The sequence below is a fragment of the Coenobita brevimanus genome, chromosome 12 (assembly GCF_032717465.1).
Source record: "Coenobita brevimanus isolate Jiangsu-jjx chromosome 12, ASM3271746v2, whole genome shotgun sequence".
NCBI classification, from domain to species: Eukaryota; Metazoa; Arthropoda; class Malacostraca; order Decapoda; family Coenobitidae; genus Coenobita; species Coenobita brevimanus.
In genome coordinates, this window is record NC_136965.1 from 4,051,290 (window position 1) to 4,066,265 (window position 14,976).

The 14,976-nt window shown below is 44.0% G+C and overlaps 1 protein-coding gene across 1 annotated transcript in view; it reads right to left on the reverse strand.

Annotated features, from left to right (window-relative positions):
* Positions 1-14,976, reverse strand: part of LOC145413283 (uncharacterized) — a 238,345-nt gene that overhangs the window by 14,405 nt on the left and 208,964 nt on the right. Inside the window, exon 20 of the mRNA XM_080283015.1 lies at positions 14,295-14,492. Within this exon, the coding sequence (XP_080139141.1) occupies positions 14,295-14,492 (198 nt within the window). The remainder of the gene's footprint in view (positions 1-14,294; positions 14,493-14,976) is intronic.

Below are 14,976 nucleotides of genomic sequence, written 5' to 3' on the forward strand. Positions count from 1 at the left end.
TGGTGTTGTCGTTGTTTGATAGTAAGATGAAATAGTCTATCCGAATCAGTAACACTTCATTGTATACTTATAGATGATGCCAAGAATGGTACTGGCTGTTGCTGTTGTGGTGGTGGTGGTATTGGTGGTGGTTGTGGTGGTGGTGGTGGTGGGTAAAATCGTCTGATGCTGACAGGTGCAAATAACTCTTAGTCTTAGCGATTTGGTATAGAATTTCCAAAGCTTAACCTTCAGTGTCGTAGAGAGGTATTCGAAGCATAGTCTCCTTAGGTCGATATGTTTCATTTTTACTTTGCTGAGGCCTGGTGACAAAGGACAGGGTGCACCAAAAAGCTAATTCCCCGACATAAAACACGAATGAGAGGCTTTGACGGAGGACGTGACGCGCTTGCTGTACTTCCCACGTCTTGGGGGGAAAAAAGAACCTGCTCCTGGATAATACGGGCCGGGTTCAAAATACGGGACTTTGATCGTATAGTTAAGCTCTTTACTACGATAGCTTGGTGCTGGTGAGGGACACCTTCTTGGGGTGGCACTGATATAATTGGTCGGCGCCACTGCCTTGGTATACAAACGTCCCTCCGCTGCCACCCTAATCCCCGAAAGGAGGGTGGTGGACTGCTGGAGAATGGAACTCTCAGCCTGTACTCCATCGGGTTCAAGTCTAGATGATCCACTACGTTAGCTCCTTTCGTTGTCTCCCTGCTACCTGACTATTTAGCTAGAGTCTCCCCTGGTAGTGAAGGGATAGGTTTAATAGAGGCTGTTTTTAATCCCTCTAGTTCAGAAAATGTCCCTTAAACTCAACCAGATCGTCAGGAGGCAGCAAGGATGAAATCAAAACGGCATCATTGGGCTATAAGAGATTGACTTATGATCGCCAGAGTGGATGCAATTCCCCTTTTAATTTTCAGACAGTAATTTACAAAGCTGACAGTGAAAATAAAGGGTGTTTGGCCTTATCTGACTCGCCGTAAGGGAGGGCGATTTCTGTAACTCGGGGTGGGATTCGCAAAGGTATTTACAGTGAATTTCCTGTCGTCTGTCAGATTAGTTTTTGCAGGATGGTGAGTAGCATTAGAATTTTCCCTGCCTTGCGTTCTTTCGTCATACATAATTCCTGGTTACGAGGGGAAAACTACCCTAGCTGTTATCTGCTTTGGATGGAAAGGCATAGAAAGAAAACAGTAGGAGGTTTCCAAGTGTCCAGCTCTTCTTACCAAAATAATAATAATAATAATAATAGTATATAAATAAAATAAAATAAAAGCTTACCGATACGACAGGGAATCGATCGTAACTATGTCTGAGAATTCCACCCCTGGCAAGCAGACTAGCCACATGTTCTGCTTAAGCTCTTCCATAATTGGCCGTCAGAAATTGGGAGCTTGTAAACACCTTGGGCTTTTTACAATACGGTCGTTAGAGAAAAGACGCGTGGGAGGGGGGAATGGAAGACAGGTAAGGGTGGATGGGGGATGAAGGGAGGTGGGGGAACGTGGGTATGCACAGGAAAGTAGAAAGGAAAGCAAACAGCAACACACCTAATGGTAAGGAGTGGGGGAGGAAGGTTGGATGGGACGAAGGACTGTGCCCCTCCCTTTAACACTGCAGATCTCATAAGTAAACAGAAGTGAGAGTTGTAAGGTTAGTTGGTCCCTCCCAGTGAATATTCAGGCACTTTAATTTTTAACTTAAACACTGGAAATGTGGATATTTATGGTGGTATTACTTCCCTACGATACAGGAAAGGATTTTTAAGTGAAAGGTGATTGAGAAAACTGCACAGCTCACCAATCCCCAAGAAGTAGGACCCGTGATGACTCGATAACATTCACACCAACAAGAGGCAGTGGCCATTTTAGTCGCAGTAGATGACGGTACACTTCCTCCAACGCTGTAATGGATGACATAAGGGAGAACTGCAGACCTGGCTACTGTCCACTTCAATAGCTAGTGGACCCGTAATTATTCCCTAACACTCTCCGTACCCATTCAAAACGCAGCACACTATCTACTTCACTTCCATGTACTGCATCGTAAATGTAGTAGTAAGGATCTTTCAAGTCTAAAGTCTAAATATAGCAGTGTGTGTTGCAAAGACCTCTCGTAAATAGCTGATATATCCTACCCCGTCATCTTTCCCAAATACCCACGCCTGTGAGTGACCATACAAAGCCCAACAAAGATCGACGTCACTGTGTTCCCTGGGAGGGCTAATATATCCTTAAATTTTCCATAATGTTCACACCAGCAGGAGGCAGTTTCCAAAGCTTTTCTACTTCACTTTCACATCGATCTCTTCATGTGTAAAGGTGGTAGTGGGGATAGGAGTGTTCTCTCCTTCGGTAGCTGCTGAATCCGTAAAGTGGTGATTCCTGTCGCAACAAACATTCAACTTATCCTACGACACAGGAAAGGATCTCGTAAATGAACGGTAGTAGTGAGGGTTACAAGGCTGCTTGGTCCCCCTGCCTTAAAATTGCTTGTAAATCGAAAATCATATGACATTCTCGCCTCTACAGTGCCATTCAGATCACAACAAATTATAGGCTTTACATCTTACAACACACTGGAAAGGACCTCGTAAGTGAAGAAGTAAAGTGAGAGTTACAGAGTTGCATGGTCCCCCTGCCCTGAAATTGCTGATAAATTGGTAATCATATCATAACATTCTCGCCAACAAGAGCCACTGGGCCTTAGAATCGCACCAGTCGCCGATCAAGTCCCCATAACGTTGTCCATAAGTCCTTCACTAGCGAGGGCGTTTAGCTTTCCTTGATCGAGTGCTAGATTAGGTTCATTTACGGGAAAGGAGAACTCTGCTTGATTTCCCGTGTGTGTGTGTGTGTGTGTGTGTGTGCTTTCCGGGATATACTCGTAGATATTCTTGTAGTCCTTTTCCATGTAATTCTTGCTGTTCCCTTTTAGTCTGGTTCTGGTGATAGTATGTGGTATGGTGTGTGGTACGTAGTATGTGGGATGTGGTGTAGTGTTTGTATTGTTCGAGTATGTGGCGTTATCTTTGTGGATGTGGTGTGTGGTATGGTAGCGTAGTTTGTGGTGTTGTATGGTAGCGTAGTGTGTGGTGTTGTATGGTAGCGTAGTTTGTGGTGTTGTGTCATGTGGTTTAGTGTGTGGTATGTGATGTGGTGTATGGTATCCCCCTTCCGTCCTATCTTTACACCGGGTCCTTCAAATCGACATGTATGAAGGAGAGGGCTGGTCGCGGCCACATAATCCAGCCCGTATAGTATAGGATTTGATGTAGCTAGTTGTGTGGTGTGATGTGCAGTAGGTGTGTTGTGTGGGGTATTGCTTGGTGTGTGCAGTATTGTGGTGCATGTGTTGTGGTGCCGTATGTGGTGTGATGTGGTGGTGCGATGGTGTGGTGTTTAGTTGGTGGTGTGGTGCGGTGTGATGCATTTTTTTTTTTTTATCCCGTTCGATCTTTACAATGGGCCCTTCAAGCTGACGGGTTTGGATCAGAGTGGCATCCGGGCTGACAATTAGGGCGAGGGAAGGGTCTGGTCGCGGCCAATGATCCACAAATATGCCCGCAGTAAAGGAAACAAGTGGGAGTTTTAAGACCTTCTGAAGCGGCGTTTTATGTCCCGTGCTGCACAGGATAATGTGACCAAAGGGGCCCACGAGGGAGCCAGACCCCCCCCAGCCGCCCACTCCCCGCTGGGATAGGCTTGAGAGGCGCCCCCATCAATCGCTCAGGATCCGGATTCACGAACAGATGATCGGATCCCAGTCGAAACTTTTATCTTTCTTTATTTCATAGCACCTCTTCCTAAGCGATTTATTTCGCGTATTACACCGAAGCAGTCTCCTCTGTGCAGCCTACATCGTTTTTAAATCGATATAGTTTTTCATTAGTGACGTACAAGGGGATATTGATATGTAATGCATAGAATAAATCGCCAAGGAAGAGGTGTGACGAAAGCCTCAAAGCCACAGAGTACGGCCATAATACCGAATCTTCTGTAGCATAGTATTTTTTTTTTACATGGTGGATTTTGTTTATTAATTAAGACTCTCTCTCTCTCTCTCTCTCTCTCTCTCTCTCAAGGAAACTTTATAACTTCAACACATTTTGGTGAAGAGCATATAGTGACTGATGGAATAAGTCACTTACGTATGGTCGTCACGTATAAATGAGATACGTCAAGCGGAATGAATATTTGTGATAAAGGCCCGTATTCTCGTCGGTTAAGGAGGCTCCCTAATACCTCTTCCTTGGCGATTTATTTTGCTTATTACACCTTGCCATTATCAGTGTTACTTAAATCATCCTAATATCACCATACTTATCAATAACGTACAAAACTATATTAGCTAGACATATTAAAAAAGTAAATCGGTAAGGAAGAGGTGTTAGTGGAGCCTCCTTACCCGAACGAAAATTAAGTCAGGCAGGTATCTCTAAAACTGAACTGAGTAATCTGGTGTTAATCATATAAACAGTAAAAGCAAGACATCCTCGAATTTGTGATATTAAAAATGACGGCACGAAAGGGTTGGAAAGCTCACTATTTCTGACGGTCAGGTGCGAAGTAAAAGTATAGTGGTTGGCTTATTATCACTACTGAATGTTGTGTGTAAAGTGGCGTTCGTGTGTGTGTGTGTGTGTGTGTGTGTGTGTGTGTGTGTGTGTGTGTGTGTGAAATTTTTAAGAACATGAAGACCATCCCTGATCTAAATTGTGGATTGTTAGCCCTTCGTTAACACCCCCTAACCACTCAGTGTTTGGGGGAAGAGTCAGTGCATTTTTATCGCCATGTCTCAAGATTCCCCCAAGATCTTTTTCTGAGGGACCAACCACACATAAAGAACATTGTGGCCAATAACTTGAGCTGATGTTCTGATAGCAGTTCGTCAAGGAGGGACATAATATCTAACTGTCTGTGTTCCACTTTATCTTCACTTGATTTATTGGCGGCATTACCACTTAAATGGCACTTTACGGCATTCCTCTTTTGGCCCTGTTTAAGAAGCCACAAAAATCCGATTAACCCTCTCACCCTGATGACGTGGTTTTTGGTTTATTTCCACTTACTGACAGGTGATTTCGTTGATAGGTGATTTAATTTACAGGTGATTTCATTGACAGGTGATTTTATTCAACTTAGATTTCTAGTAACGAAGGGGTTAATGAAGGCTATATCTAGGTATTCTAATTCAAAACGCCGCCTCTGAGTATAATATAAAAATCTGAAAGTGGAATATAAAGGACGTCAGTGGATTAAAGGAATGAACAACGTCTTCCAGGTATTTCGATTCTTCTTGAGATCATGTTTCATTATAAATGCAAAGCTTGTGTCCCTTTATAGAGATACAGAGATGGTGTCCCTTTGTACATACAGATTTCGTGTCCCCTTATAAAGATAGAGCTCGTGTCCCTGTATAAAGAAACAGAACTTGTGTCCTTTTATATAAATGTAGAGCTCGTGTCCCTTTATAAAGATACAGAGCCCGTGTCCCTCTATAGATACAACTCGTGTCCCTTTATAAATACAGATTTCGTGTCCCTTTACAGAGTTCATGTCCCTTTATAAAGATACAGAGCTCGTTAACAAGGTGACCTGAAACAAGGGTCGTAAGTGGTGCAGTTCGTAACCTCTTCAGTTCGATGACGTATTTTTCACTTGTAATCCTGCTGCGTATTTTCTTCGGGTTAGGAGAGACTTTTCGTACTGGGGAACCGTGTGTCCTAGTTCTGAAGGGGTTAATGAAGGCTGTGAAGGTGAGAAAATCTATATGAACCTGACGATAATACGAAATAAATAGATAAGTAAGTAAATGCATAAATAACTAAATAAATCGTCAGGCTGAAAGGGGGTTAATTAAGGTAACCAGGTTTATTTTCCAAGAGGTCATTTCCGCTCTGAAAAAACCTGTGAGTGTCAGTTGGATCTAAACCTGAAGAGAGTTAGTGATAAAAATATAGCCATTAATTTACCCAGGTGAAGTTCATTTGTCTAGCGGTGCATCTTGGTTTACCTTGATTGCCAGGTGAGGTTAAATCTTGACTCATTCTGTACGATGACTCTCTCTCTCTCTCTCTCTCTCTCTCTCTCTAGCTACCACCAGAAGATTATATTCACTTTAAGAACACCCTCTAGCAGTGAAGGGATGTTAAGGCCGTATCCCATTCCTCCAGCTCGACTGATATTTGCAAAGCTGAATAAAATCGTCTGGAACATGCAAGAACAAAGTACAGTAATAAATCCTTGGGGGGTTGTAATTGTAACCCCAGGTCCATCTGTACGTAAACCCTTTGGACAGGGAGTTTACAGTTTCCCTTCTACAGTGCTCCATCTTCCTTTCGGGGGATGGAGAAGGGGTATAGGGGCGTTTGTATAGCCAGGCAGTGGATCCGCCTGACTGTATCGGTGCCACTACCTGAAGGCGATCCTCTCCAGCACCGCATCCTCGAAGTGAAGGTATTAATTAACGTAGTCCATTTGTGTATCGGTCCATCTAGGCTGTTTGGGGAAAAATGGTCAATTGGAGGCAGAGGTAAACTTTAAAGGAGGAATAAATCAGAGGAAATGTGAGGCCGTGAATGACATTAAGTGAGAGGTGTGCTGGCTATCGCGGTCCGCATCACCAGGGCTTTCAACAGTCGCAACGGCACTGCAAGATTGCTATCAGGGGAGAGGGGGCTGGCGATGGCGACCCTGCCCTTAACCTATGGCTTTTTTTCTGTTTTACTTTTTTTTTTTCGGGGGGAGGTATGTGTCGCCTAACAGAGCTACTTTGACCGCTTGAATCAGGATACTTGTTCTGTTGGTTTACTCCTGTTGCCTCCAGACGATTTTGTTCAAGTTAAGAGAGCTAATAGTTGGTGATTTAATGAAGGTTTTAGGTAACTCTCCAGTACGAGTTCTCTCCTGAGCTGAATAAAATCGTCTGGTGGCAATGAATTCAGCTCGCATCGCAGTGGCTTTCAACGGAGGCAGTGGCAGTGAAAGATTGCTATCGGGATTGTGGGGACGCCGACCCTTCCCTTAACCTGCCTACCCACAAATCCCCAGTAACCCTTTGAGTTGGGCGGCATATTCAGTTGGTTTATACGTGCTACCTCAAGGTGATTTTGCTGTGCGTATTTCCCACCTACTTACCCACGAATCCCCCGAAACCCTTCGTACAAACCTGACGTAACTCTTTCCACCCGCCCTCTTATATATCTATCCAGTCCTTTATTGTTCCGCAAGGGTGGTAGGAGCCCGAGGTACCATATTTGATATTTAATATTTTCCGAGATTGAAGCTGAACGAACGCGGCTTAGATGGCTAGCTCATTGGTGGTTGGTTTAGTGTGTGTGTGTGTGTGTGTGTGTGTGTGTGTGTGTGTCCAGTATAGTGTAGCGACCGGCTTGCACACGCCTGGCATGATTGGGCAGCTGTGGTATACACGTTCGAGTCATTTTAGGTGTTGAAGGGCTGTTGCCTAGAAGTGCAGAGGAGCACCATTTTGTCACAGGAGAGATGCCTTGGGTGCGAGACGGTGTCAGTTACAGGGATAAATAATGAAAACAATTGCCAAGCTGTATTGAGTACCCTACAGTATATGCGCTTCGATCAGGCATTCGCCAAGAGCATTTGGAGCGTCTGGCAAGAGATTTCACCTGTTGTATCACCTGAAGCTTTTTGCAGCATTTATTTAATATTGCCACCGGCGGATGATTCTGTCAAGTTCACACACTTCGACCAGACATCCTCCAGGAGCGTGTGGCGGGGCTGGGCGTCGTTGCAAAGGGTTTTAATGTTGTCTTCTCGTATTTCTTATCGTGGCGGTGGGCGTGGGACACCGGAGCAGCCGTTAACCCCACCATAGGTTTTTATGAGACACTTGCATCACTACATCGCCCCAAACACCCTCCACTCGTTTATTCGTCTCCATCCACTGCCTGCCACGAGGTTTTACAGTTTAATGTTCAGTGCTTAAAACGTAGATGTCCGTCAACGCCTCCCTCTTCCCCCCACCCTTTCCCCTACCCGCCACATACCCCCTCACCTGTTCCCTCCATCCAATTCCTCCCTTCCCCCTCCCCTACACCCCTTCCCCCCTCCCCTACGTCCCCCATCTGACCCCCCTTCCTTCCCTACATCCCTTTAACCCCTGTCCCTTGTTACCTGTAGCCGATTCCCCCCCCCTTCCCCATACCCTCTTTTCCCCTCCCTCCAACGCCTCCCCCTTTCCCCCTTCACCCCCCTCGTTCAGCCACAGTCTCTGGAATTAACCCCTTTAGTCCGATTATATATTCCAGACGATTTTACCCAGGATATATTTTCTAACTGGAAAGGTTAGATACAGTCGTCTTTAATCTCATCAGCACCACAATAGTCCTTCTAAAGTTGAATGTAATCGTATGTTTGTAATCTAATTAAAATGAAACACGTCATTGTATTTTTTAGGTGAAAGCGTACCTGTCTCCCAGCATCACCTCCCCCTTCTTACTTGTATCCCCCTTCCGCCCCTCCCACCCTAAGCGTCTCCCCCTCCCACCCCCCAACGTCTGCCCCTACCTCCTTCTATCCTCCCTTTCTCCCTCCCTCCTATCCCCTTTCCCCTTCTCACCCTCAGCGTTTCCCCCTCCCTCCTCCTATCTTCTCTCCCTCCTTCTATCCCTACCTTTCCCCCTCCCACCCTCAGCGTCTGCCTCTCCCTTCTTCTATCCCCCCTTTCCCCCTACCACCCTCAGCGTCTGCCCATCCCTCCTCCTATCCCCCTTTCCCCCTACTACCCTCAGCGTCTGCCCCTCCCTCCTATCCCCCTTTCTCCCTCCCACTTCCATCCCTCTTCTCCCCATCCTTTCACAGCCTCGGAATTTATCACATCACTGAAGACTTGTATTTTTTTCTTACTACTTCCAAATTATTTTATTTTGGGGGAGACCTTTTTCAACTTTAGGGGTTAGTTATAGCCTTTATTACCCTTTCTGAATAAATATCCCCTTTTTAAGTATAATAAAATCGTCTGGCAGTAGGAGGAATGCAACAGGTCAACTCTGGAACTGTCCTCTTCGGTCTATATCCACCTTCCCGCTTCCATCTTTTAACGCAGTGTGTCCAGTCTTCTCGAAATAGTCGGATCTTGAATTTGCCTCTTATTTTATGTTTATTATTTTAAGAGCAACTTCTTTCGTATATAAGATTTCGTTGCCCAGTTCCCCCAAGCGAATTACTTTGACACCTTACTGTTATCTTTGTTACTTTCCTTACTGTTATCTTTGCTATCTTTGTTAATTCCAGACTTTATTAGCCTTAGGGGAGACTTTTTAGATTTCAGGAGTTACATAATTCCATCAATAATTAGTTTTCTACAAGGGGGTTGTCTTAAACTGAAATATAATCACGAAACAGCAAACCTTGGCTACAGAAGGACGTCATCGTGGTACATACAAGTGAATATTAGCTACGAATGATTAGTGTACGAATAATTAGCTTACGAATATTTACTGTACGAATAATTAGCGTACGAATAATTAGTGTACGAATATTTGGTTCAAGAAAATATTAGTGTACGAATAATTAGTGTACAAATAAGTGCTAAAGTAATGGCTAAGGACGAAGCTGTACAGTCCACCAGTGCCTACGAAAAAATGGCTCGAATTTCCCTTTCCTATTATACCTCCAGATGTTTTGATTAAATTCTTGGGAGACTTTTGGAACTAGAAGACTGAGATGTAGCCTTCATTAGTCCCATATTTTTTTATTTTAATGCAAAGAAGGAACCCAAGGCCAGAAGACTGGGGTACTTCCGAATGTGAGTAATAATCTGACCTACCAAGAAAAAAGTGAAAAAAAAAAAAAAGCCTCCTTGGGGTGAAGAGGTCCCCCCCCCCTTTTTTTTTTTTTCCTTCAGACTATCCCCGAAAAATCACATTAACCTTACCAAGAATAAAGTAAATATAATGCTTCCTTAGGGTGAAGAGATACCGATAACACACACACACACACACACACACACACACACACACACACACACACACACACACACACACACACACACACACACACACAGAGTACTACCAGAAAATCGCATTGAACTTCAGAATGACCCCTCGTTATAATGGCCTGAGGGTAGATGGATGAGCTGAGTAGATTGGTCTGAGGGTAGATAGGTGAGCTGAGTAGAATGGTCTGAGGGTAGATAGGTGAGCTGAGTAGAATGGTCTGAGGGTAGACAGGTGAGCTGAATAGAATGGTCTGAGGGTAGATAGGTGAGCTGAGTAGAATGGTCTGAGGGTAGACAGGTGAACTGAATAGAATGGTCTGAGGGTAGGTAGATGAGCTGAATAGAGTGGTCTGAGGGTAGATGGATGAGCTGAATTGAATGGTCTGAGGGTAGATAGGTGAGCTGAGCGGATTTAAGGGTAGATAGAATAGAGGTGAAAATTATACGTATTCTGAAGGGGTTAATATGACTTGAGAGGAATTTAAGGACCTTTCATGACTCTGTGTTTTCCTTGGTTTATGCATGTGAGTTATCGCCGTGTCACTCCTTCCTCAACTCATTTACCCAGTTTATCACCCGCGTTTGTCTTTATGTGGTGTGTTGTGGCCTGTAGACTTCCCTCCCTTCCCACCACACCTTGGGCCCCATCCCTGCACGTTCCTTTACACCTCTTCCGTAGCGATTTATCTCACGACATGTTATTTGGCTAAGTTGTTTTTCTTCTTATTTTTTTGGTTTTTGTGTGTCTTGTTATGGGTTATTGATTTCCATCTCTCCCTGCCACACCTTGGGTCCTATTCTTTAAGGCTTGTGAGGTTCCGTAACACATCCTCCTTAGCGATTTATCTTACATACATGTATTTGACTCACACATGATACGTATTTTTGCCGTGTCTGTGTGTGGCCTTGTAGCCGAACACACTGTACCAAATTTGTCTCAGTGTAATTCTCTTGCTGGCTTGTCTCACCAAACTTGTTTTAATGTAAATCTCTCTGTCTTCTCTCACCAGACTCGTCTCCATGTAATTCTTTCTCTGGCATGTCTCACCAAACTTGATTCAGTGCAGTTCTCTTTGGTTTGTCTCACCAAACTTGTCTCGATGTAATTCTCTCTCTGGCTTGTCTCACCAAACTTTTCTCAGTGTAATTGTCTGTGGCTTGTCTCACCAAGTTTGTCTCGATGTAATTCTCTCTCTGGCTTGTCTCACCAAACTTGTCTCAGTGTAATTTTCTGTGACTTCTCTCTCCAACCTTCACAGTGTAATTCTGTCTTCTTTCGCCAAACTTGTCTCAGTGTAATTCTTTCCGTGGCTTCTCTCACCAAACCTGTCTAAATGTAATTCTCCCATGCATGTCTCCGTCCCCGCCATCAACTTCAACTTTGACTGCCTTTCCACCCACGACCAGAGTATTTGTCTTACGTCGGTCGCATTCCTAGAGGCAAACAAGGTGGAGTAAAAGGAACGAGTGTTTTGGGAGATTGTCACGACCACGCTTAACCCCGTCACTGCCAGAGGTCTAACCCAGCTGAATAAAATCGTCTGGATGGCAAAAAATCGTCAGACCGAAGAATCTTGATAAATATAATCATCTATTGCACTAAGATTACTGTAAATGCCTTGGGAGATTGACACACCAAGCTTAACCCCGTCACTGCCAGAGGTCTAACCCAGCTGAATAAAATCGTCTGGATGGCAAAAAATCGTCAGACCGAAGAATCTTGATAAATATAATCATCTATTGCACTAAGATTACTGTAAATGCCTTGGGAGATTGACACACCAAGCTTAACCCCGTCACTGCCAGAGGTCTAACCCAGCTGAATAAAATCGTCTGGATGGCAAAAAATCGTCAGACCGAAGAATCTTGATAAATATAATCATCTGTTGTACTAAGATTACTGTAAATGCCCTAGAAAACTGACACGACCACACATAACCCCGTCACTGTCAGAGGTCTACGCCAGATGTATAAAATCGTCTGGATGGAAAAAATCGCCAGGGAAAAATGTCAGTGAGATGAACAAAATCGTCTGTTGTACCAAGATCACAGTAAATTTCTTGGGAGATTGTCACCTTCAGGCTTAACCCCGTCACTGCCAGAGGTCTAAGCCAGCTGAATAAAATCGTCTGGTTGGAAAAAAAAATTGTCAGACTGAAAAATCTTGATAAGTAAAATAATCTATAGTGCAAAGCTTACTGTAAAATAAACATAACATCATCTCACTAAACGAGTAAATGAAGTGAATTTTTACCATCTCCATTGCTATAACCTTTTCACTTTAACTTGGCCTAAAATTGTCGTCTCTCCGTTGGCCAGAAATTACCGTCTCTCCATTGGCGTAAAAGTGCCGTCTCTTCATCCATAATGCCGAGTTGTAGCAAAGGATTAGCACTAGAATATATTGCTAGTCACGAAGACGTGCTATGGAAGGGACGTAGGGCAGTACCATATCCTTTTTCTGTCACTAAGCTGAGGGAAATAAGCATCAAAAGGACGAAAATGTAGGCTAGCCGTGGAAAGAGTATAGAGATCTTTCCCAAGCTTATTTAACTTTCTCAAGCTTTGTATTTTTTCCTAAGCTTATTAATCTTTCCCAAGCTTATTAATCTTTCCCAAGCTTATTAATCTTTCCCAAGCATAGTAATCTTTCCCAAGCATAGTAATCTTTCCCAAGCTTAGTAATCTTTCCCAAGCTTATTAGTTTCTCTCAAGCTTATGAATCTTTCCACACAGCAGCACAGGTACAGGTGTGGCCAAAAGTAATGAGACACTTCCTTAACCCGATTGCACAAGAACTGAGTCATTTCTTGTTGACGAGTTACTTTGGGGAAATAAGGGGACTGGGATCATGTTAGCACCGTCCCCTCACTTCCCCTTACTTGACCCCATCCCCCTCACTCTTCTCCCCGTGACCAGTTAGCCAGAAATGCCCCAGTTCTTGTAAGCAGTGTCTGTTTTTTCCACTTCCCCCCTACTTGATACCATTCCCCTCACTCTCCTCCTGTGACCAGATAGCCAGAAATGCCCCAGTTCTTGTAAGCAGTGTATCTGTTTCTCCACACCTGTATTTCTCAATTGGCTTACAGCATAAAGGAAGACGTGGGGTATTGCAAGTAGGCGCGTCACCTCAGTAAAATTCAGTCGTGACCTCTAGACAGTAAACCAAGGAAAGTGGAAATACTAAAGAGAAGACACTGGGGCTCAGAGTGAGAATACTAAAAGAGAAAATACTTGGAGGTAAACCAGTGGAATTCTGCGTAGACACAAGGTACCTGAACAAATAGATCGTATAGTAATAGTAGTAGTAGTAGTAGTAGTGGTGGTGGTGGTGGTGGTGGTGGTGGTGGTGGTAAGTTCATCTGAGACGTGAACCTAGTGTACTGAAGGCTTAAGTTGCCCTTCTCCAGCAATCCACCATTCTCCTTTGGGGGATAGGGAAGGGGTTGAGGGGCGTTTTCATATCCAGGCAGCTGATCCGCCTAGTTATATCAGTGCCACCACATGAAGGCGTCCCTCTCCAGAACCAGAGAGAGAACAGAGTAGCACATATAAGCTCCAAACAGATTGAGAAGGTAATACAGTGGATGGCTTTTGTAATAGGATGGATAGATTGACGTGAAGCTTCAGAGGAAAGGGGGCAATGATCCCTTCACTACGATGAGCTTTGTATTTGCTCCTTCCGTTAGCAAGCGATTTTATTCAGATCAGGAAGAGGTTGATGAAGGCAATAGGTAACCCCTTCAGTTCGGAAAGTCTGTCTGTGTGTGTGTGTGTGTGTGTGTGTGTGTGTGTGTGTGTGTGTGTGTGTGTGTGTTTCAGTAGAGTTGCTTTATCCCTCAGTTTAGTCAAAATCATCTCAGGTTAGCCAGAGTTAATTGTCTAACTTGTGATTATATGCCGATAGAGGATTGATGTTATTAAAAACGTTTGCCGATATAAAGATAAGGTGACAGAAAACGTTTGCCGATATAGAGCTAAGGTGACTGGAAACGTTTGCCGATATAGTTAAGGTGACTGAAAACGTTTGCCGATATAGAGCTAAGGTGACTGGAAACGTTTGCCGATATAGAGCTAAGGTGACTGGAAACGTTTGCCGATATAGAGTTCAGGTGACAGAAAACGTTTGCCGATATAGAGTTAAGGTGATTTAAAACGTTTCCCGATATAGGATTAAGCGGATATAAACGAATAAAGCCTTGAAAGAATGAAATATAATACCGTCATCGTAGTGAATGAGTTAAAAGGACATAAGCCAAGGCAGACGTGAAGGGATGGGGCTCGCGATTATTTATTTTTTTCTTTTTTTCTTTACTCACCACTCTGTGAGGTGCGGACGTCGGGAAGCTCCTGCGGCTGTTGCTGTTGCTGTTGCTGCTGTTGTGGGGGCTGGAGGGTCTTGGGGCTGAGGCGGGGGTTCTCACTCTGGCTTGAGGACCCGCCTGAAGCCGCCGCCGCCGCCGCCGCCGCTGCCGCAGCCACAGCAGCGTTGTTGACACCCTCCTTCGCCAGGGACTCGGCTGTGGTAGAGATGGAGACATAGATAGATAGACAGATAAAGAGATACTGGCTGACTGATTCAGTAGTAAACAGATGGATGAGTAGAAATATATACAGAGAGACTGACAGATGAGCTGGTTGGTAGGTAGATAGATAGATAGTTAAGTAGATAGATAGATAGATAGATAAGATAGATAGATAGACAGACACACATAGATACATACTTAGATAGACAGATGTGGTCGAGAAAAATAATATCGTCGTGGTATTAGTCTCCTTTATTTCGTCTGTATTCGCCTGTCCTTATTCGTCTGGATATTACTAAGAATTTAATGTATGTTCCTTGTTTTCCTTCTCTTCCTTTATTGTATTCTGTCTTTGGTCTTTTGGGTTTAAATATTCCAAGTATCCCCAGCCCTCTTCCTTTATTTTCTCAGTATTCTCTGTTTGCGTTCGCGTGGATTTAAGTGTCAATAAAGTGCGTAAGATTACCAAAGACAGGGA